Source organism: Egretta garzetta, unplaced genomic scaffold (genome assembly GCF_000687185.1).
Source record: "Egretta garzetta isolate BGI_Z169 unplaced genomic scaffold, ASM68718v1 scaffold268, whole genome shotgun sequence".
Classification (NCBI taxonomy): domain Eukaryota; kingdom Metazoa; phylum Chordata; class Aves; order Pelecaniformes; family Ardeidae; genus Egretta; species Egretta garzetta.
Window position 1 is genome coordinate 94,759 of NW_009260600.1, and position 23,099 is coordinate 117,857.

The window sequence follows — 23,099 nt, forward strand, 5'->3', positions numbered from 1 at the left end:
GTGTAGCTCCTGTTTGCTTATGGCTTCTCTGGCACCTACCTGTAAGTGCTGTCAGTGGTGACAGAAACTGTGAAACCCAAGCATTTTTGCCAGTTAAGGCGTGACCTGCCCACTAGCACCCCCCGCCAAAAATAAAAATACCCAGAAGTTGCTGCCCTGAGCCTGTGTAGTCTGTTGAGAATGATGATATGGTGAAGAAAAGCACTTTCATGCAAGAGCAAACGTGCTCATGTACTGTCCTTGTGGAAGTGCATTAAAGGAAAGTTGCATGGAAAGTTGCACGGGCAGTAATTGACTATGCTGTTGCCTAAGCTTTGAGAATTTAGGTTTGAAAACATAGTATTTCTTTCATGGGTGGGGGATGGGTTGAGGTATCAGTTCTGTACACAAGCTACAGATGCATCTTTTTCTTCAGGAATGTGTACACCATGGACTGTTATGTGCAACCTAGTAGTTGAAATTCCTGGACCTGCTTCAAACCAATTAAATCCTGTTGTATCCTGATTTCATCTCTTAAAGTCTTTGACGTAAATTTATAGCAAATAGCAGCCTTCAGTACTTAACATGCTTTTGGACAAGGTGTTAGTCATCTCTTTACCTAAACCTGCCAGTGAGTAATACAAAATGCCTTCTAGTGAAGGGAAAGGCACCACTGAGACCATTTCTGATTTGACTTTGGGTAAAAGGAATAAATAACCTGAGCTGCTGTGGATAATATAGTGTGAACCTTGTATTAAAATTTTGCCAGTTCTGAATGTACATGTTTGACAGCAGACATAAATATATAACACCTGAATTGTCTTTAGATAATAGTAACTTCATTTTTTGATGTTGCAATAAAAAAAATTCAGGTGTTGATTGTACATATTTGTATAAATGTGTATAATATAAATATACATATGTGTATGTATACACTGAATATTTTACATTCAGTGCAAGCACTTTGATACACTGAACTGCAGTAAAATCAGCGGGTTTTTTTGTTAAAGGCACAGAGTTCTTATGACACAGAACTGCATAAAGCTGCTAAATGCACATTTGATTTCATCCACTTTAAAGCGGTTAACATATATTAATTATACTTCAAAAGTGAAACTCTAACTGAAAAATGAAGGCCAGGAGGAATAAAACAGTAATTCTTAGATACTAGCTCGAAACTCAGTGTTGAAGATAACTTGGTTACAGAACCTGCCATTTTCAAGCCACAGAAACAGTTCTTGTCTTGGAAATGTAACTGGTTTTGTTGGCAAATAAATGCGACAAAACTTAAAATACAAGCTTCCCAGTAGTTTTCCAGGAGCCGTAATCAGTAATGAGACTCCATTTGTAGCTGTTAAAACATACAAAGAAGAAACAATTCCTGCTTTAAAGTATATGTAGTCAAAGTCTATCATACTGGTTATAATAAATATTATGGAGAATCGGGGAAGGTGCACTGCTAGAACAGCAAAAAGGACATGGACTTAATGTAGGTCAACATTAACTGGAGTTAAATTTTTTAAGAACTTGCATAAATGGCCTTAGTGTCCTTAGGGTCTGGCTATTTATTTTAGCATGCTGTATGAATATTCTGACATTTACATTTGCCTGAGCAGCGCTGACGTATTTATTGTCATGCAGCCTCTATCCTGAGAACAGAACCCGATATAAAACAGTGGGAGTTAATCCCACGAGCCTATTCTGTCCTTCAGTGATGTCTGTGCCCAGCTTATTGAAGTATTGCATTAAGCAGAAGGATGCTTTTGGCTTGTATCAGAGTTCTCAGTCTTCCCTTCTGACTCTTGAGAAATCCCAGGAATTTCAGCCGTGCCTGGCATCGCAGATCATGACTCCACAAATTGTGTTTGTCTTCTATGAGGGATTTTGCTGATTATTGCAGTTCACCCACCTACCAGCATGATCACATTTGATGGGTTCAGACCTTTGCAGTATTGTAAATTAGAGCCTTGAATGATGGATCAAAGGGGCAGGGAGAGATCAAATACTTGCTGCCTTGGCCCGTAACAAGACTGGTGTGTAGCAGATGTAGAGCTAGCAGGAGGCTGTTTCAAAGTAAATAAAAAGAGGTGGTTCTGCACTCAGAATGCAATTGAGCTATTGAATTCCTTGCCAGAAGATGTGGATGTGAAGGTGGTATTTGGTAAAGGCTTACATGACCTTAGAGGAGACCAAAGAGGTATGTGAAAGAAAATCCACCAAAGGGTACTAAGATTGAGAGGACATCCGATTTAAGAGACCCCAAGCCACAAAAGCCTGGTGCACACTGGGATGCATACCCAGTAGGAGAATTATACATGGCTGCTCTGTCTGTAGGCTTCTTCATGGATGTCTGCTTTTGGTCACTTTGCTGGAGTCGCGATGCTGAGCAAAGCAGATGTTTAGCCTGATCCAGTACTGATACTCTCAGGCTCTGTATTCCCCCCCTTTGCCCTCCCCTTTTTTTTTTTTCTCAGTTCCATACTTTTGTTATGCAGCTTGCATCAGGTATGGTTGAAGTTTCTTCTTTTTAACTATGGAAGTGACTTTTGAGGAAGAAGGCAATGAAGACAAAGGCAAGGGCAGCTCTTGTGTGTAGTCATTCACCTCCGCCTTTGCCAACTGCAGCTGCAAGGACCTGAGCTTTTTGTATGCTTGAGTCTGGAAGCAGGCTAGCAGAGCTCGTTTGGTGCTCATCCTGAGCTGTAAGGCTTTTCCAGCCCCAGCATCTTGCCAACAGCTGTGGTGATACAGGAGCAGGGACAGCGTGTAGCTGTGCTACAACATATTGCCTTGCTCATGCAGGTTGTCGTAGGGATTTCTGCACTGTACTCTGTGGGCAAACCCTAAAATCATTGTCTGTGTATTGGCAGAAAAGTCTTATAGAGGGGGACTTTTGTCATCATATGAGAAGGCATAAAATAGCCTACATGTTGGATTTCTGCCCTTTTGGGAAAGAATGTTATTTGCTGTTCATTTTAGAAAATACTGGAAGTATCACAAGATCTGGCAACACTGCAGGCCTTAGATAAAGTTAGTATTGGTTAAGACTCCTAACCTGAGAGTACCTTTGCCTCTGTTTAGCTGATTCTTATCAGCCTGGCTCGCAGGACCTTTAATTTGTCTTCTCTGAGATTACCAGTTTCAGCGTTGAGAAAATGTACTGCTTTATCCCTAATACTTGCCAAAGGCTTTATCTAAGTAGTAGAGAGGCAATAAATGACTGGGTTTGGTGTTACAGTTGCTTGTTCTGTTTACGTTTTTTGATGCTTAGCCTGTTCATTGCTAGTTTGTTTGCTTAATTTCTTCTTCCTAATTGAGAGAGTCTGTACCCACCTCTGACCTGTTCTTTTTTTTCTTCATCTGTTCACTATGGTACAAAATCAAGAACCTCCTTCGAGATAACAAGCAGCTTTCTCTGGAGCTGCAGCAGTAGATTTGTAGCTCGAGGTTTTCTATTGACAAATTTTTTAAAAAGTGAATCTCTCCATTCCTCTGACTTCTGCTGCAAAAAAGAAAATTGCCTTTCTGAAACCTGGCATATGAAAAGCCAAAAGAGAAATTTATTTTCACTTTGGTTTATTTTAATTTAGTAATTTCAGGGTAATTAGACGTTACTTGCGTTGTGCAACCTCTGTGTTGCAATGTGTTGACATCTGTGCCTTCTCCATAAACCTAAGGCTCCCAGGTGACGGTCACTGGCACGGAGTCCCTCGGCCCTCCTCTTCATCTCCTAGTTCTTAGGTATTTTAGACTCTCGCACCATCCTGCTCCCTCCCCATCCTGGCTGCTCAGGGACTCCAGCACTGCAAGCTTCCCTGAGCATCAGGCCCACAGCTGTAGCGAGCCCCTTGGATCCTCATCTTCCTGGGGCATTTCCCTAACAAGCAGCCTTGGGCTTTTAAATCTGAATTCTCATCCCCTTGGTGTGCTCCTGCAGCTGGTGAAGTGCCACCCCCTTACACAGGACACCGAATCTCCCTTCAGGAGATGTGAGCAAGAAAACCTGATGCCTCCTTTTGGCCAGGCTTTCCACACCTGGAACAAAGCTGCTGTTGAAAGCTTGGGGTGAGGTGGTGTCAAAGGCAAAAAAGATGCATTCTGGAAAAGCGTAGTGATCTAGTTTTTCAGGCAACTGAAATAATGCTTGGGGTGAGAACTAGTGGAATCGCCCTTTAATGTCCAAAAAGATGGTGGGTTTTCATGAACTCTGTAAACTGAGGTTATGTCCCCAAAAGTCACAACACTAGTAAACAAGGCAACACTATAGTAATTTTTAGCATTATCAGGAGGAGTTTACAGACCTTCGGCATCTTTTTAACAGTCATCTTCTAACTACTTGGTTTTGAACCCTTAACATGTTGAACTTGCATGTCATCATGCCCTAACAGGGTTTTGAAGGAGTAGCTGCTGTTTACAGCTATAATTATTGTACCAGTTTTGTGAACATTTTTGTTTCTGAAGTAGCAGAGCAATATTCTTTTCTGAAGCTTAAAATGAACAAACATGGTGTTAAATGATAATGGCAATGATGTTAAGCTGTAACCAGCACAGACAGAAACAGCTTTTTGGGAGATCGTTGCTTTGTCTGTCTGTGGTACTCCTACTACGCAGATTTTTAGGAAAAGAAATCAACTGTCTACTTCTACAGGATATTATGCAATTTCTTTCAGAAAGAAAGGCAACTGCGCTTTCTTTTTCCAAGTGCTTGCTCATCCGTGTTCCTCAGGTGTCATCATAAATCTCCCTCCTACCTTCCCCAGTCCTTGCCGCGCTTTGCATTTTCTGGCATTTTATTGTGAATGATGGTGATTTATAGAGCCAGTGTTTTGAGACAATGTTCTGTGTGATATACTGGTACCTAGGACTTACAGAACGTCTATTTCAAAAGTAATTAAAAACCCTAATGTTAATTTGCTGATCTTAAATTTCTTGTGCCCTATCGATTTTGTTTCAACGTGGTAAATTATGCGGGCCTATCTCTCCAAATGAAAATACTTTTAGTTTTTTCACTAGTAGTGTCTTTCCTGTCAATCTAAGAATTTCTGCTCTGTGTTGCAGGACAGGAGACAAAATTAGGATTAGACAATAGTTATCTAGCAAAGATGAAATAATTCTAGCCTAAGAGAAGAATATTTATTTTGTCATAGACCCAAGTTAACTCATCCCCTTCATCCCCAGTCCTGATTCATTAGTCAACAGAATTAGGGCAGCATGACCCTTCTATGCAAATCAATTCATGGATGAGGCACTGCCGTTATTAAATTGTAATATTTGTTGCCTGCCATTATTCTGCTTGTATACTAATGGGGAGAGAATGAGGAAGATAATTTTCTTAAGCTGTTCCCTTCTTATTGAAAGGCAACCTTGTAATGCTTATAAGTAAGAGTTGAAAATAACAATGCCACTGATTGCTGCAAATGATGATGTAGGTTTTTTTCCCCTTTAGGATCTAAAGAAATATTAACTACTGTAGAAAAGAAGTGACCAGTTGTCACACAGTTGTAATAGGTACAAATGCAAAAACACAATTAAAAATAAGACATGAGTGTTTGAAAATGTCAATAGGGCAATTATGATGCTGTGAAACACTGGTTACTGGGTGAGCAGGTACTGAAGGTGTGGAGTTGGAGCTGTAATTTGACCTTGTTGCACAGCCTGTGTGTTGCACAGCATCAAGGCTACCTCCAAGAAATCACATCTGGCTCTAGAAGTCATTGGGCAGTAAGTGCCTGGAGACAAGGGAGCATCATCATGTATGGGTTTTTTTGGTTCTTATATTCTTTCCTAGGCATCTGCTTTTGGCTGCTGTCTACTGATTTCTCCTCTTGAGTCAGGCTGCTGCCCAACCCCAACAACGCCCCACAGCCTTCCTGGTGATAGGGAGGGGTACGGTGAAAGAAAAATGAAAAGTAGTGGTATGATGTGGGAGGAAGACAAGGTAAGGGGAAGGAGGTGAGGGTCAAAGCATCAGAGATGGGGATTCTGCCCAGAGATGTGACGAATCAGGGGGTGGAAACAGTTCACAGTCACTGGGGGACACTGGGCTGGATAGACCTCAGTCTCACGTAGTGCAGCCACTCGTATGTTTTGTCCTTATGTAGGAAAAAAACAAATAGGTGATAACTATGCCAGTCTACTGCCAAGCATGATAAAAGAGCCATTGGCTTGTCCACCAGTGGAAAAGATCAGTGTACAAGTGTTGGAGAAATGAAATACAATGGGTATTTTGGTCAATTTGGCACTGTTCTTTCATGAGCAGTCATTGAGGGAACTCATAGGGGCAGGGTTATTCTTTTCTTAGTGTATGGGGGTCAGTCCTGCCTTCAGCTCCCTCTGTCCCTTCTGAATTGTCTGCTTGGTGGCCCTTTTTCTCACCTGAGAAGATGTGCAGGGAGGCAAGAGGAGCTGACCTGCGTGGGAGCAGATTAAGTGTCTCTTTGGGGAAGGGGGAGGGAATTCCTTTTTATTCTTCTCCAAGCAATTGAAGGTTATTAAAGAAATTATGGAAATTGCCATTCCTTCCTGATACTTGCAGGACTGTTCCAGTAAGTTCATTGTGATCCAACTCTTAATGAGAGAAAGACGAATAGAAATACTTTGCATGCACATCATATTCAAAATAATGTTGATAGAACAACTGTTAGTATTTCTGACTTAAGCACTTGATTTTGCAGCTTTCTCACTGTCCTAGTAGTACTAACTATGCAATTTCCAACCTTAAAGAAAAGACACAAAAGGTAACTGATGTATAATTCAGTACCTTTTCTGGCACAGCCTACAGTGGTGGAACACAAGCATCTACCTGAGTGACTGAACATATGCAAAACACATCTATGTTACATTGAATATATTTATGGAGTAAAAAGGAAACATTTATGCACAGTATGGAAGTTTTACATGATCATTTAGTTCATATATGAAACCAAGACACTCCCTCACCCTGGTTTGAAAAACTATTCAGGTTTATAACTAGTTTGAAGCATCTTGACTGTAGCTGATATGGTGTGATTCAATGTAGTTGTAGATTTGTTCAATGTGAACAGGGAGGAGAATGATTTTGTCACCCTCATCTTCCTTCAGTTTCTGCGATGTGAATCAAGCAGCTGAGTGATGTGCCTTTGATCAGAGATGGCACGTAAATATTTCAAACCCTCATAGTTGTAGAAATGCATGAGTGCTCATGAAAATGGGAAAAGACGACAAAACTGAAGTTGTTGTTACAGCAGATGACTTTCCATGTATGCCATAGATGTCAGTGTTATTTACATGGAAATAAATAAAAATACACAGTGGAAAGTGCTTAACATAATGAATCATTGAGTTTTAAATTAAAAAAAGAAAACAATACAAATTTATTTTTATTAAAGATTAGAGGTGTACATTTTTCACTAAAAAAAAAAAAGAGTTTCAAGACCTCTTTTATATAGGTTAAGAGGGAAGTTAGGTACTCTGAACCAAAGCCTGGCAAAGAAAAGCTTTCCAGTAAATCTTTTAAGAATAGCTATAGACTATTCTTAGAAGATATTTCAGATGGTTTGAATTTTACCTGTGATTGCCAGCTTGTGGATAGCTTATATTCCAAAATCATTTTCTGTACAAGTTTTATGTTAATAATAATTAACCATACAATTAATTATTAATGATTAATAACATAATCAATATTTTTATATTAATAGGGTTTTTTCTATTTTCCTTTTTTCTTTTCAACAGCAATGACATTTTAAATCTCAGTCACAGATCCATTGCAAGTGAAGGTTACAACCAAAAGCATTTAAGTGGAAGCTGATGATTTGACATCCTAGGAGCAACAACCTCCTCCAGACTTTGTGCTTATGCAGGCTGTGTATTTGACAGCACTGAGAGCATGCTTCTTTAAAACTTGTGGATTAGTTATGGAGCTTTTTTAGATTGTCTTGTCACTTTTTCTTGCTCATGTAGAGAATTGTGTCCACAAAGGGCTTTTCATGTGATTGTTCTTTGTGATGGTGTTTCTAGTTCTTGTCCTAGAAGATGAGCAGGGTTTTGGATTTCTTTAAGGACCTTTCACATTTACTTTTCACAGAAGTCCTAGAGATTCTTGTGTGTACAAGATCAGTGGTTAATGAGGATATTTTTGAAGTTATCAATTTGAAAAAAACTTGGTGGGGGTGGAGGAAGGGAGGATGACACACAGTGATGGAGTTCTAGCTGGGGTGGCCTAGGAAAAGTAAAAGTAGCATGTAAAGAATTGTATTTCAATATATATTTTTGTTTCTAGATAGTTAATGCATTTGGACAAACTCAGGAAAGTTTTGGGATACATGAACAGTTCTTCAGCTTGTATGCTCAAAATGTATAGTGGTCTGATTTTTAAACAGTTCAGTTTGGAAAAGTTCCACTTAGAACCACATCCTTTATGATCCATAAGCCTGTAGCATGGGGACTGGATAGAAAAGACAGTGGGTGCATTCTGATGGAGTATGCTGGAGAGGTTGGATTCCCCCATTTGATTAAATCCTACTGGAGCGTGTTTCAGTCACTGCTGCCTGGTCTGGAGGTGTAGAGCCCCTCTCTTAACTCAGCTCTGGTGAGGGACCCAGTTAATGACACCTGTTGTATATTACAAGTGAAATAGAGTTTCATGTTGAAGGGTGAGTGGACCTTGTATTTGCATTCCCTGTGCTACTAAGGATGGATTTGTTCCCTCTAAAATCCAAAAGAAAACTGTTCTCAGCCTGTCTTGGGTTAGCTGTTTTCCTTGGTTGTCCCTTCTAGTATGGATTGTACTGCATTTTGTTGACAGTCTTAGTATTTTTTTTCTGCACAAAATTTATGTTTTGGGGAAGTTGAGAAACTACTTGGTTGATTTTTCTTTCTTTGACAGCATTTTATTTGAATGTCGGGTTCATTTGAGCTGTGAGTGATGGTTGGGTTCAATGATGGGCAAAGATGAAACAGAGTTAGTGGAGCTTCTTTTTGCCTTTTGTGATGATTTTTTCAGTCGGCTTTTGCGGAGTGACTGGTTTGTAATGCCTGTGGTTAAATTAGTTACGGTTGTTCCATAGAAGCTATTAAAACTTTGTTTAAAATATAAATGAAAATATTTGATAAATAGTGGAGATGAGGAGAAAGAAGGTATTTATTCTATTACTTAGAGGGATGCATCTTAAATGCCAGCAGGTGGTCTATTCAAAACTAATAGTACTAGTTGCTTTTAGTGAGCTGTTGTGCAAAGCAAGGGCTCTGTTAATTGCTTTTCCTTGCCAGCACAAATGATTAGGAGGAGATAGCGTCTTTAGCATTGTAGGATGCCATTACTAGAAACCTGTTACATGAAACTTTATGTCAAATATTTTTATTAGCCATCTGATATGTATATATAATTAGAAAATTTAACATTCTGTGCAAATTCAACTCATTTCCCATAATAGAACTGATCCCCCTGGCATTATTTTGTTGGTTTACATGGTTTTGGCAATTGTTATTAATGTAGTAACACAGCTATAAATTTGGTTTTAAGTGAGTTGAGAAATCATTTAACTTTAAAATCAAGTTGATTCATTTTAAACCCTCCTGCAATCTCGTTTTTTGCAAATTCAGTACGACAGATTAGCATAAACACTAATGAACATTCAAAGTCATTTATTCCAGTTAAAATCCATTCTGAATTTGTTATAAGCAAAACATATTTTAAGCCTGCTTATTATATGAAAATACTCTCACTGCTGTTCAGCAGAGCAGCTAGGTGTATGCATGTTAGTCATACGAGTACACAAAAATTCAGCTAGACTCTCTGGTTGAAAGACAGCATCGAGAAAACATATATTACAAATAGCATGAAGCATTCGATCTGTGCTTACAATGTTTAGCAGATAATTTTTATTAAATCCAGGCATAAAATTTTCAATCAGCTGAAGTAAGCCAGAGATGGTTGTCATTATGAGATTTACATACCATTAGCTCGCATCAATTGATTAGCAGCCGAGCTCTGTGGTACAAGGCTAGTTAGATATGTTATTCGTGATGCCAGGAGGCTGCAGGTCAAGGAGGTTTACTGGCTGCGTGCTCGTTTCCTTTGCCTTTGTGATTACTTGATAAAATGAAGTGCATCACTGTGAACAATTGACCCTTTCGAACAGTCCAGACTGGTCAGCAGTCGAAATCCACATTTTAAAGCCATCATTATAGCCTCAAACTTAAGAGTTTCCAGGGTGCAGACAAAGGTGTTGTCCTCCTTCAGTACCAGTCGTGTACCGTTTTCGGACTTTATGAAGTACTTGAATTGAATAATATTTGAAGATACCGAAAACTCCTCCGGAAATCCGTCCAGCCTGCTTTTGGACACCAGTACAATTCTGGATTTTATTTTTGCAATGAATTCAGGAGCATTGCAAAAGATTCTAAGTCCTTGTGAACGGTCGTGGCTGTCAGTTATTTCCAGGAAAGTAGTCTCTCGACATGCTAGCTGCTCCTTCTCCCACCTTGATTTCACTGCATCCGAGAGTACCTTAAGCTGGAAGAAATCTGCTTCTTGTGCCAAAAGTTGATTTTCTCGAAACCCTTCTGGTAGAAGAAGTTCTCCATTTCGTAGGAAGTTGAGAATGTGTCTGAAAAGGAGTCCATCTCTGTCTATGAAGTAATGACCGTCTGCATCGAATGGGCACATTATTTTTCCGTTTATGATCCCTTCCAGAAAAGAATCTGGATATTTGGTTAGTGTCTGTTTTTGTGTGATATATAGATAGCCACCAACATTCAGAGTAATCAGAGACGTTTTATAGTCCTTGTCTTGCTCAGAGCCTTCGGAGTTGCTGTGTTTTTCTTCACATTCCTTTTCTCTTCGGTTTATTTTTCTCTCCATTATTGAAGCTAGGACAAAAAGCCAGCTATCTTGCTTTGTCCTTGTCAGCTTGCAAAGAGATTTTTTTTTTTTTTTTAAAAAAAAAAAGCACCTTTATTCAGCTCCGGCACGATGTTGGAATGGAAATGCTGCTAGCATTGCTCCGACTGTCAGCTCGGGTTTGCAGTAGGTGGCGTATCAGCTGTGTATGCAGGGAGATATCAGGAATATGACTGTAAAGGAGAATTTGCATTTAACTGTATAAGGGAAGAAGGGTATAACAACTGTTTGTCTCTTTCTTTCCATTAAGTCTAGGAAGTTTACATAGTTTGGGGGGGTTATTCACAGAAATGCATACTACTATTCTAAATGACACCTTATTTTTAATACTTTAAGATACTTTTAAGATGTAGTACCAGCTGGCCAAATCATGTTTAGTGCTTATGGTGTTAAACAGCCAGCTTCATATATGTTTCAAGGATTTTAATTTTCATTAAGCATCTTTTCACATTTTTTTTTGGTACCAATTACAGTACCTGATGCATACAGCAGGACAACACTGAAAGGAAAGGTGTCCCTGTCTGTATGAGGGGGGTGTCGTCTGTGGAGTGTGTGCACATACGTATTCCTCATTTGTCGGACACGTGCGCAGTGGTAAGGTGTTTTCACAGAAGATACTCTGCAAGTGATGCTGAGGACTTGTTGGTCTGGCTGTTTTAAGTTTGTGATGAAAGCTTCCATTTGCAGTCGATGGGCGCATCCGCACCAACACAAGACCTGCAGCCTGATTAGGCTTTGCTTTTTGCCTTTTGCCGTGCCACAGATAAAAACTGTTTGAGGGAGATTTACTGTTTTAAATCAGTGGTGGTTTTTTAAGCCACCAAGGCTATCTAGCATCAGTTCATTCTTTCCCGATAGGAGCAACTCGGCTGCCCTGCGGAACAAAGGGTTAGTGTGCCTACAGATAGCTTTGAACATCACATAACATCATAGCTTAGCAACACTTGGGCACGGGGAGGGGGGAACACATCAGCAGAGCACGCTTGAATCAAATGGCTGTCTTCTCTCCATGAATCTGTGCTTTGAGGCTCGCTCTCACTTGCCTCTTAGAAAAAGGTTTCCCCTTTAAACATTTGCAGCTTGGTGCAGGAAAGGGAAAGCTCTCCACGCATCTCTGCATGCCTTTCTTTGGGGAGCAGGCAGGAGCCGCAGCATGAATTCCCCAGCACAGGCAGGAGCAAGCGCTTACCTTGAGCTGGACCTGGAGAGGGGGTCCCATCTTTTTCAAGGTGTATTTTTCACTTTACAGGTAGATGTTTCCTACTTTGCCGGATTAGCAGTGAAAAGTCAGGTTATTCTTCTGCTCTGTTTCTAAATACTTCATTCCTACTGCTCCCACTGTCTCTAAGGCTGTCTATCGATACTGTAGAGTCATCACTATAATATTTTATTAATTGATAACAGAATGTAGTAGAAATAAATGCACTGTTGTTTTTTTTTACTCACTATTCTCCTTGCCAGGGTATCCCTAGCATGGATACGCTAAATTTTACTGCTGCTGTATGTGATATATGAAGCAGATATTATTCATTAGATTTGATTTATCAGGTGTTAGTCATGGTTCTGATTTTAACTCTTTGATGCCATTGATATGTTTAGCATAACTTCAGTTAAAGAGATTTCAACCAGTTTCTAATTTTTAAACATCTGAACTTTTTTCAAAATTAACTCCTTTTGCAATTATTGAGTGAATAATTGAGAAAATGCAAGAGACCATTATTTTCAAGTAGGATTGTTTTTTTTTTTTTTTCCCATGACAGGAGACATCCGTTCAAATTTAGTTTATTATCAAGTGATGGAAAATTCAGTGAATGTGCTTAGACCGGGCATAGCTACAGTATTGGACCATCTTAGTGGCTGTTAAACCCTAAGAGAATGATTTTTTTTATGATGCTTTCATCTTACACTGTAATCTTGAAATACTTTGAAGCTGAACTAGGAATGTCCTGGCACAAGTAAGTAGGGATTTCCAAGGAGAGCCGGGATTTGTAAAAGAGATGAAATTTTTCATGGCCAGCTAAGCTGTCTATATTTTCAGAGACAGCAGTTACAGAACAGTATCTGCTCACTTAGTTTTTCATGCTCATCATCTTCGGAATGTTCTAACACTTGTAGTTGAAATTTTCCGCTTTTGTGAACGAGTAAGTATTCTTGGAAAGATCGGGCAAAATAATTTTAGTGGTTTATATGATAAAATATTCAAAATCAATTTGATGTGGAAAATATACTCTGCGATGATCATGAATATTTACATTTAAACCTTTGAGACTTGAAAAATGCAGAGCTGCTGTAAAGTTTTCATCACCCCAAACCCATGTAACTTTACTTCACTGCAGCTGACAGTCATCTCTAACACAAATTTAAAGCCTGGCACACCTATGTGAAAATTTTCCACTTTCTATGCCATACTACGAGACAACTTTTTCAAAGAGCCTTCATTTTTCCTGTACACTTGGTGATACATATGGTATTGCAGCGCATGCAGTTTTAGTGAGGTGGTTTCATATAGCTCACTGTTTTCTGAAGGTGTAGTTATGCCCAGAGGAACTGGATTTCAATTTTTCTGTCTTTTGGTCCATGCACTGGAAGACCATCCAAAAGTTAATTTTGGTAAAGGTATGCAAGTATTTTGTGCAATGAAGTTAGAGACTTTGACCATTCTTGTGCTCTGAGAGTCTTTGTGTTGCGCGCCAGGCGTGTGATAGCTGAGATGTTCCCAGTGCATCGCGGATCTTCTTAATTTCCACATGGATTGAGACAGAGCAACTTGCTGCTTTGTGCTCTCCCATGCTGTGAGCAACCACCTCTCTTTCTGCCCTATACAGCTGACATGCCCTGCTTGCTGGTGACGGTAGCTAGCAATCCTGAAGTGACTGCTGCTTCACAAATTGTTAGTGCCACCTGCTTGCTGGGATTGGCCATTCAAGGGAGGAATAGTGCTGGAATCCAGCAATTGCAAGAATATTATTTTAGTTCCAGATTAAGTCAAGATTGCGTCCAGTTCTGGGCTCCCCAATTCAAGAAGGATGAGGAACTCCTAGAGAGAGTCCAGAGGAGAACAACAAAGATGATGAGGGGACTGGAGCATCTCTCCTATGAGGAAAGGCTGAGGGAGTTGGGCTTGTTTAGCCTGGAGAAGAGAAGACTGAGAGGGATCTCATAAATACTTACAAATGTCTCCAGGGCAGATGTCATGAGGACGGAGCCAGACTCTTCTCAGTGGTGCCCAACGACAGGACAAGGGGCAATGGGCACAAACTGAAACATAAGAGGTTCCAGTTGAACGTGAGGAAAACTTCTTTACTGTGAGGGTGACAGAGCACTGGAACAGGCTGCCCAGGGGGCTTGTGGAGTCTCCTCCTCTGGAGATATTCAAAACCCTCCTGGACGAAGTCCTGTGCAACCTGCTCTGGGTGACCCTGCTTTAGCAGGGGGGTTGGACTTGGATGATCTCCAGAGGTCCCTTCCAACCCCTGCCATTCTGTGATTCTGTGTGAGGTCAGAAAATACACTAAGCACTCTTGCACACACTTAAGAGAGTGGCTGTAGTAGTAGTACTCCATTTCCAAGTTACTCACACTTTGGGCTGTACCAGGAGGGCAATCCCCAGAGCTTTTCAGTTTCTTCTCAGTCAGACAAGCCAACCTGGAGACAGTGAAAATACTGTGCTGGTATCTATCAGCTACACAGGAAAATAAATCCAAAGAGGAGGGGCTAGGCATCTGCCCCTCATTCTGTCCTACATGTTTCCTTTTGGAAAGTAATCTCACTCAACTTCCATCTTCCTCCTGAACCTTCTGGTCTGGAAGCTTGAGCACACCATGGAGCTGAGGATTCAGAATTGGAGCGCACCACAGAAAAGTTGGTGCTTTGCGTAGGGCTCAGCTTGCTTATGTGTCCGAACAGCACCAGCTTCACTGAGAGTCTGCTGTCAGTGAAAGTGACCTGGGTTACAGAAAACAGCTACTTTTATTTATTACAGTACAAAAGGATATGAGGAGAAATCTCAGCTGTAAGAGGTAGAGAATTTTTGAAGTGTATTAGGAAGCCATGCTAATGAAATCTGTTTGGGTTATCGAGGCAATTTGCTAGTCATTTAATGTCATAACACAGAAAATTGGCCAGGTTGTTGGACAATTAAACCATTCAATAGTTACTATCTCACAGTTTTAGTAACACAGATATTCTCATTCCAATAATAACTCCAGGATGTTGATTAACAGCTATTGAAGAGAAGCTTTACACGCTAATTGAAATTGAAGATTTTCAAATCATCAAGTCTGAACAATTTGCATTGAAGAGTTTTAAAAGAGCTACCCAAGAAATTCTATCAACAGTTGCTGTTGATATTTTAATAATTTTTGAGCACTGCACTTCTGCAAGACTGAAAAAGCCAATGCTGTATTGGAAAGTATTTGAAAGGTGAAATGGATGGCCCAAGTGTTTAAAAACAAAATGGGACTGTAAAAAACCCAACAAAACGTCTGGCTTGGAAGTCAATCTGTTAAAAACTAAGGGAGAGTAATATAATACTAATCAATGTGGGTGGAGGGGAAAATGGATTGTGCCAATTTTTTTTTCCTTTTTTTGATTACAATTTGTTCAGCAAAGGAGGTAATGGTTTTTTTTCTGTTAAATCTTTTAAGTATGTCCCATTTGTCATTTTGAGTTAGAATATATACTGTATTAGTTTCCCTCTCATTTAACTGTACAAAAATTATTTGCCAGGTTTCAAACGTACAAATGTTAGGCAGAGAATTATCATTAAAATGTTGCTGTGATTTGGTTCTTGGTCCTATTTATTTTTAGTCAGTGATCAGGGGGGTGGTTACTGATGAATTTTGGAGATGATACAGACTGAGAATGTAATCAATAAGGAGATATATTGCTGATGCATAGTTTGGATAGTTGGTTAGGATAACATTTTAATAAAGCCAAACGTGAAGTTTATACACCTGGGAATGTACTGTAGATGAAGCTTGCAGTATATGTTTGCGGGAGCGGTAGGGCAGAGACTCTGCCCGGCACATAATGCGTCATCAACTGAATATGAAGTCATGGTTCTGTGGTGTGGTCAGTAAAACAAATGTAGTGTGCATCTTTGGATGCCTAAATAAGGGAGTGACAAGTAAAGACTGGGCAATCCTCTTCTTTAGCTGAGTAGCTACCAGGGAAGGGTGATCCGAGAAGGGCACCAGCTTCGAGGCTGTCGTTTGAGTGAAAGAGAGGTGTCACAAAATGCCTCTGGTCTGGAAGAGCAGAGCTGAGGTCTGGTGTAGGAGGGGGCTGCTCCATGTCCAGCCATCATATGCAATAGCCTGGGAGGCTACACAGCGGTGTAAGTGGGCAGCGGGAACTACCGGGGCTTCCGACTTGGACGCTAGGAAGCAACAGCCCAACTTCTGCCTGCTGAGGAGCTGGAGGCACACATGCCCATAGCCTGTCCTTACTGCACTTTTTTCCACTTGCTCCTGCTGCCTGGGAATCGTGCATCCTGAGACAGGTCTTCATCTCCTCCTTCCCTGGCACCTGTCACAAAGAGCAGGAGCTGGTAAACTCCAGATTCTGTCCCACACACCGTCAACTGGCTGTGAGGCTCACAGCTCGGGAGAGACATTCATGAACTGAACTTTCTCAGGCCAATAAGAATGATTAAGAAGCTGAAAAATAGGCCTAATGGAAGATACGAGAAAACGAGATTTATTTTTATTAGACTTGATAAAGGTGGAGAGTACATAAGTGCTTGGATGGGCAGAAATGCTTTCATAGCAGGCTCTTCAACTTAGCAGTCAATGGTTTTAATAAGACCCAGTGGCTGGAAATTGGAGCTGGATGCAGTCAGACTAGAAAACTAACACATTAAAATCTCCAAGCCAGTCCATCTCTCTCTCAAAAAAAAAAACAACCCACAAAAAGCCCAAACAAAAAAACCCAAACACCAAAACCCCAACCCCTATCAGACCATCTTCTGCACAATTCCAGTAAATTTCCCCGGTGCCTGTTTATTAAGATTGCCTTAAGCATTTTAACCACATTCTGTTCATTTGATGGTGGTTTGTCAGCAGGATTTGAAGCTGGAATCGGCACCCCCCCAGCACACCGCCCTAAAATCTCACTGAAAGAGTCAGCAGTTGAAATTCCTTTATGAATTGGCACCGGGGCATTTAGGCAGGGAGGTCGAGGTGAGTGTACATTTGGCAGCTAATGATGTTATGTAGATCAGCCTGCCTGGAGCTGCACTCTCAGTGTACTTGTACCTGCCACCCCACAAAGGGCAACTGAGAGTGTAAGACACTTGGGAAAATGTCTATTTTCCCGTCTAATCACTGGTGTTAGCTATTACCAATTCATTTATCTTGTACTATCTGCTTTATTTTGGGTAGGTATTTTTAACAGGGAATTATCACTTTCAGGCCTTACTGATCCTTTGGCTTCTGGGCTGATGTGACTATGGAAACATCAAGGCAGACGTGTAGCACTTTAGATGTCTTTTCATTGCAGCTCTGGTCCTGCAACAAGCGAAGACAGACCAAAGTCTCTGAACTTGAGTTTGGTGAATAAGGGCTAATTAGGCTGCAACAGGAGCAGAAACTGTGTTCCCTCACTACAGGCTTGCATCCGGAGGTTTGTATGCATCTTTGCGTATTTATTCTGCTAGACTCCCTGGATGTATTAAAATCCCCAAGAGGCTCCAGGGAAACTGGGACATAAACCTTGGCTTTTGGACAGTAGATGAGCTTTGACAGCAGACTAGCTTAGCTGCAAGTCAATGCACTTGGTGACTGCGGACAGCCTTGTGCTGTGAAGCGACTGGAACATTAAAAGCCAAATCCGGATCAGAGGTAATTAAAAGAAGGTATTAGCCAAGACGTCAAAGATGAGATATTACTAAGGATAAGCATATTTAATTGGCAGGTTCGGTTCCTAAATAGTTGGTGTGTGGGAGCTATCTGGTTCACTGATCCTGATTCTTAAAACTTAAGAATAATTTGAAAGTTGTGCAAGGTGCAGAGAGATTGATAGTGGCGTGTCAGTGTTCAGATGGCTGGGCTGCATGGCTCAGATGAGTATAGTCTAGCTAGCCTTGAACCTGTACCATAGAAACTAATGGAAAAATTGTCATGGAGTTCAAGAGGTAGAAAAGATCAGAAATATAATGCATGCTGGCAAACATGGCTTTATGTAAAGGTTTTCTGGTCAAACAAACCCGATTTTGTTTATTTTGAAGATTGTGAGTTTGAAAAAGTAACAGCATGTTTGCAGCCTGCTTAGCATTTCGTATTGCACATGATTTAGAATCTTGTGACATTCTAATTTATGTCTAAAAAAAATAAAATAGCAAGCACAGAACAAGACGAAAAACTGGCTGACAGTTATCAGAAAGTAATTATCAGTAGGGAGCTGCTTGGGTTGTAGTTTGAAGGGCCTCCTCCAGTATTAGCAAGAAGGGCAGTAGTAAGTGAGAATCACTGCTTATAAAATGTGTCATGATTGACACAAATGCTGGTCAGACAGTGAATCACTATGACAGGACTGTCATGGTGTGACCGGGATCACTTAATTCACAGGATCTGTTTAAAGACAATGCATTTTAACCAAGCCAGAGGAAATTATATACCTAGGAGCAGGGAATGTGGAGCACATAGGTAAAATGGGAGGCTTGGAAAAGACTCAAAATAGACGTATTGGTGATATAATAGCCAGTCAGCTCCATCAACCTCCAGAGCTAATTTTTAGAGACAAATTGATCTTAACCCAGTTTTAGCCATCTAAACATGAAGCACAGTCATAGGACACAGACACACAAAAACCTCAAAACCCCAAACCACAAAAAGCCCACCAGACAGGGGAGATCACTGAATCCTAAAGGAGATGGGACCAATTTTCTTTTGAAAGTCTCCCTTCCTCCCTCTCTTAGCTGAATTCAGAGGGTCTGTGGAATAACCTTGAGATGGCTCAAGTGAGGAGAGAGAAATTCCAGCGTCTTCTCTTGTATTTGTTATTTTACCTCTCTATATGGTTTTGGTACTGTACCAGTACAGGAGTATTATATCTATTTTCTGGTCTCTGTATTCCTAAAACGTCATTGCAAGATTGAACAGGGTGCAGATAAAAGCCCCAAAACTGATTTAAGTGTGGCATAAAATGCCTTGTGGTGAGATAATGCATGAGCTTGAATTACTTCATTTATTGAAAAGACGATTGAGAAGTGACTTGATTACAATGTATAAGTACTTTCACAGGGAGAAAACACCAGGTACTAAAAGGCTCTTTAGCATAGTATAGAAAGACGTAAGAAGAACCAACTGCTAGAAGCTGGAGGCAAATTTGTATTAGAAATTAAGCAGCAATATTAGTACCACTTTAGCCGCACATAAGTTACTAGGTTCTGTACAGAAGAAAGAAGTTACACGGGAGGTGATACGCAGGAGGTCAGGCAAATTGGCCAAGTTGTCTCTCTTGACTGTAAGCCTTAGGAATCTGTAAAACCAGAAGTGTTTTCATAAAAATTTGCTTTGTTTTGCTCAGAACTACCTGGAAAAGTATGGCATTCTTACTCCTTTCAAGGATTTAGTTTAAATCAAACCAAGACATTTTAAATTAAATAATTTTAAAATATTTGGTGTCAAAGTAATCTCCCTCTGCATTATTCATGGAGAGCAGACTTAGATTTCTAAGTGTAATAATATTTCAGTCTATAAAGCAATGGAGAAGTTACAGGCGTCTCAGAGTGCCTTGTACTACTTGGCATCAGTACTTCTAAGTGTTTCTGTTATCTTCCGTGACATTGCTGGCTGAAGGTGAGGATGATGGTGTAGAACCCTACACCAATAGCAAGATGAGGCTCTCTTTTAGAAGGCCATTTTCAATAGCAAGAGCTAATCAGGCTGTTAAAGCTAAGAAAATCATCCTTTCTTGTTATGTGAAGTTGTTCCCAGAGGTGTATATTTTATATATATTGCACTGGCTATATCCAAAAGAGACGGTTAAGTTGGCATCCCCCCCCCACACACACACACTGTGCACTAGAACATTGTAGTAGCAAAGCAGGTGTTTGGCCACCATCACAGCTCTCTCCCTTTCTACATCAGGTTGCTTTTAATTTTTAGGCTTTTCCACCTTAAGGAATAGGCTGGTACTCTTGCACTACTCTGTTAGTCGTCATTGCTTTAGGCAAAAAGATGTTCACGTTGGATTACAAAGGGACTGTTACAGAGGTGAATGTACAGAGAGCAGTATTAACTAAAATTTAGTATGTGATCTCCTAGATTAATAACCGCAAGTTTTTATTTCTTTCCCCAGGTGTTAGCATATTCCTTTATTGCATTATGTTGCTTTAGTGAAGAACTTTTTTTTTACTGTAATAAGATGAAAATAGGTTAGTCTTTTTCTGACGATAGGAATAAAATTAGCTCTTGTTTTATCTTCCACTAATTTTTGGATACTTTGATGATCAGGTTCTCTTTGTAGATTTTTTTTTCATGGCCACTGACTGTATTCAATGCACATTTTCAGAAAATGGTTCCTAGATAAGCTAGAGTGCATCTAGAGGAAGGATGACCACACAGTTACCATGTCTTATTTAAAATTCGGTCTCTGTGGTTCACTCTTAGTATGTAAAACATCTGATGGCAAAATAAGGAAGCCTAGGGGATACCAGCTATGCAAGCATTTTTTTCCTGCTTATTTCTTTGGTGTCTAAGTAGCAGAGATTTTAGAACTTAATTTGAGATTCATGAACTTAAAATTACATTATATTTACTAAATGCTTAATTAATGAAAACTACTTCAAATGTTGACTATGTTGGTGAATCTTATTTTAATGTCCAGTTTTACTTTGTTTTTTTCATTCTAGATAAACTTTCCTTGGAAGGAATAGTGGTGCAACGTGCTGAATGCAGACCTGCAGCTAGTGAAAATTATATGAAACTGAAAAGGTAGGAGTCCTCTATTGCAAACCAATGTGTGATATCGGACTTTGACGCTTTTATTATTGCCTTACTAGGGATGGATGACTTCAGTATTATCATGGTCTTATGTAGATTTTATACAGGGTTGGACCTGTTCTTGCTTTTGGAGTGGATTTATTGGAATGAAGGCTGGTGTGGGGCTTGTACCTCCCTCTGGTATTGTCTGCTGGGATGATGTAGACTTCTGCGTTCATCACGTGCAAAACACTTACTCTAGCACACATTGTGCCTCTTCATACCTGAATGTATGAATGTACGGCTATATTCAAAAGTGATTAAAGCTGAATTTCCTGAGGGCTTAAAAGTTTACATTGATCTGGTCAGGACAAACTTCTTGCGTATAGGTTTCTGTGTAGATCGACCAGATTTAATTCCACTTAATACTGTGCCATGCTAGACATAGAGCATCCCTGAAAAGATACTAAAATGCCCAAAATAGGAAAGAGTTCAGGGCGAAGTCTAAACCTGCACTGGGCATGCTTGCTAGAAAAGGTAACGGCTGAAAATGTCAGAAGTGGAATGCAAACCGCAAGACATAAATTTGACAGAATTGTTTAGTGCCTTTTGAAAATTTAATCCCATACATCTAGAATTTACTATATGATTCATATATCATATGGATAATTAACTCGATGACGTTCTCTAGTAATAAATCAGATTTTGAGTTGAATTGTGCATTATATGAAATACATGTATATTCTTAGCATGTGGGTTTTAATTAAATCACCCTTTTATATTGTGAGTTTGTTGTAAATAGAGAAATGTAAAGCAGGAAACTTCAGGAGGAGGATCATCTGTGACTAGTTTTAGAATGGTCAAAAGAAATGCAGAAAAGGCAAAGTGATGTTTTTCCCCAGTTCCTGATCTGTTTCCTGTGTATCATACACTACATTTACAGTATCTTACGTTTTATTAACCTGCTCTGTCATTTAAACTGCTCCAGTTTTTCCTCATTGTGCTCGTTTAATTCTGAGACTTTTAAGTTCTAGCTCTTGGCAAATCACTACCATAAGTTTGCTTGTGTACCGTGAACTGCTTCATTTCAGACTGTGTTCTGTGATTGCTATCATGATTTTTGTCAGTAGTGTGAAATGGAGTATGAAGCAAATGTGATGTTACTAGAAAAGGACTCATTTCAATATGGCAATTTGAAATATATACAAATATAGTCTGTGGGAATGTATTTGCTTCATAATTGTTTCAATCACAGGTTGCCTGATCTAAGTGCTTTTTTGCATTTTGTGCAGAGTCTTTTATTAGTTCATCAGATAAGCTTCTTTTGGTAAGGCCACAGCAGGAAACCAAAAGAAAACTGATAGCTTTAATGACATACTACCCAAACTTTGAATTTTTCATCATTCTACTTTCTGTCACGCATGCATGCATGCATGCAGCCCCTCTTGGTCTTTGATTTTGTTGTGTTGAACTCCTTTAGGAGCAACAAAGATACAAAGACAAAGGCAGATTTTGTGTTTGGAAGCACTGGCAGCTGAAAACTGACAGTACCTTTGTTTTTTCTTTCCTGTAGAAAGATTGTCAAACTGTGTATGCCTAGTTTCTAACTTTCCATGCTGTTAAAGATTTTTGCCTTTTATCGAAAAGTTAAAAAAAAAAAAATCCTGTCTGGTGGGAATCAGAGCATGAGATTTAGCAGATCTAGCAGTCACAGCCTCAGAAGAAATTGGTTTATATCCAAATACCATCTCTGGTATTTGAGTAGCAGGATCTAACTTTTCACTCCCTTTACTCTCTCCCACCCTCAACATGCTGCAGTCTGTATTTGTGCCTTAAAAAAGTGACAGCGTTGAAGATAAACCACATAAGTTATAGAACTGTGTTATATTAAACCATTTTTATTCACTTTTCTATTTACTATTGTGCTTTACATAAGAGAGACTCTCCAAAGGTGGAATTGATAATATTGATAAAACAGCAAGTCTGTTGTGTAGGCTTTAAGTGCTACAATAGTAAATTGAGTCGGGAAGGAAATAAAAGATAAATGCAGTTGCTTCAAACTTTGAATATCTAGAAAATGAAGTTAAGCTCCAGTAACTGTTATCTTTTGTTTTCTGAGAGCTGGCAGTGACCAAAAGGGATTATATGCGTCCCTGGTATTAAATACATATATGGATCCCCACTATTTTACCCTCTGTATCTGGGTCAAGAAAGTTGGCTGCTGGGTGCATGGTGTGGCATTTGATTTCCATGCTGCTTCAGTGAGAGGACAAAGTGATGGTCTTGTGATGGAGCTGCCAGCAGTTAGGTGGGAG

At 39.8% G+C, this 23,099-nt stretch overlaps 2 protein-coding genes across 2 annotated transcripts in view; one reads left to right on the forward strand and one right to left on the reverse strand.

Moving 5' to 3' along the window:
- GTF2F2 (general transcription factor IIF subunit 2) overlaps positions 1-23,099 on the forward strand; it is a 98,722-nt gene that overhangs the window by 25,596 nt on the left and 50,027 nt on the right. The window contains exon 6 of the mRNA XM_009644771.2: positions 20,715-20,796. Coding sequence (XP_009643066.2) covers positions 20,715-20,796 — 82 coding nt within the window. The remainder of the gene's footprint in view (positions 1-20,714; positions 20,797-23,099) is intronic.
- KCTD4 (potassium channel tetramerization domain containing 4) lies at positions 8,985-10,819 on the reverse strand. The gene has a single exon (XM_009644770.2). The coding sequence runs from the start codon at positions 10,817-10,819 to the stop codon at positions 10,046-10,048; it is 774 nt and encodes a 257-aa protein (XP_009643065.1). The 3' UTR covers positions 8,985-10,045.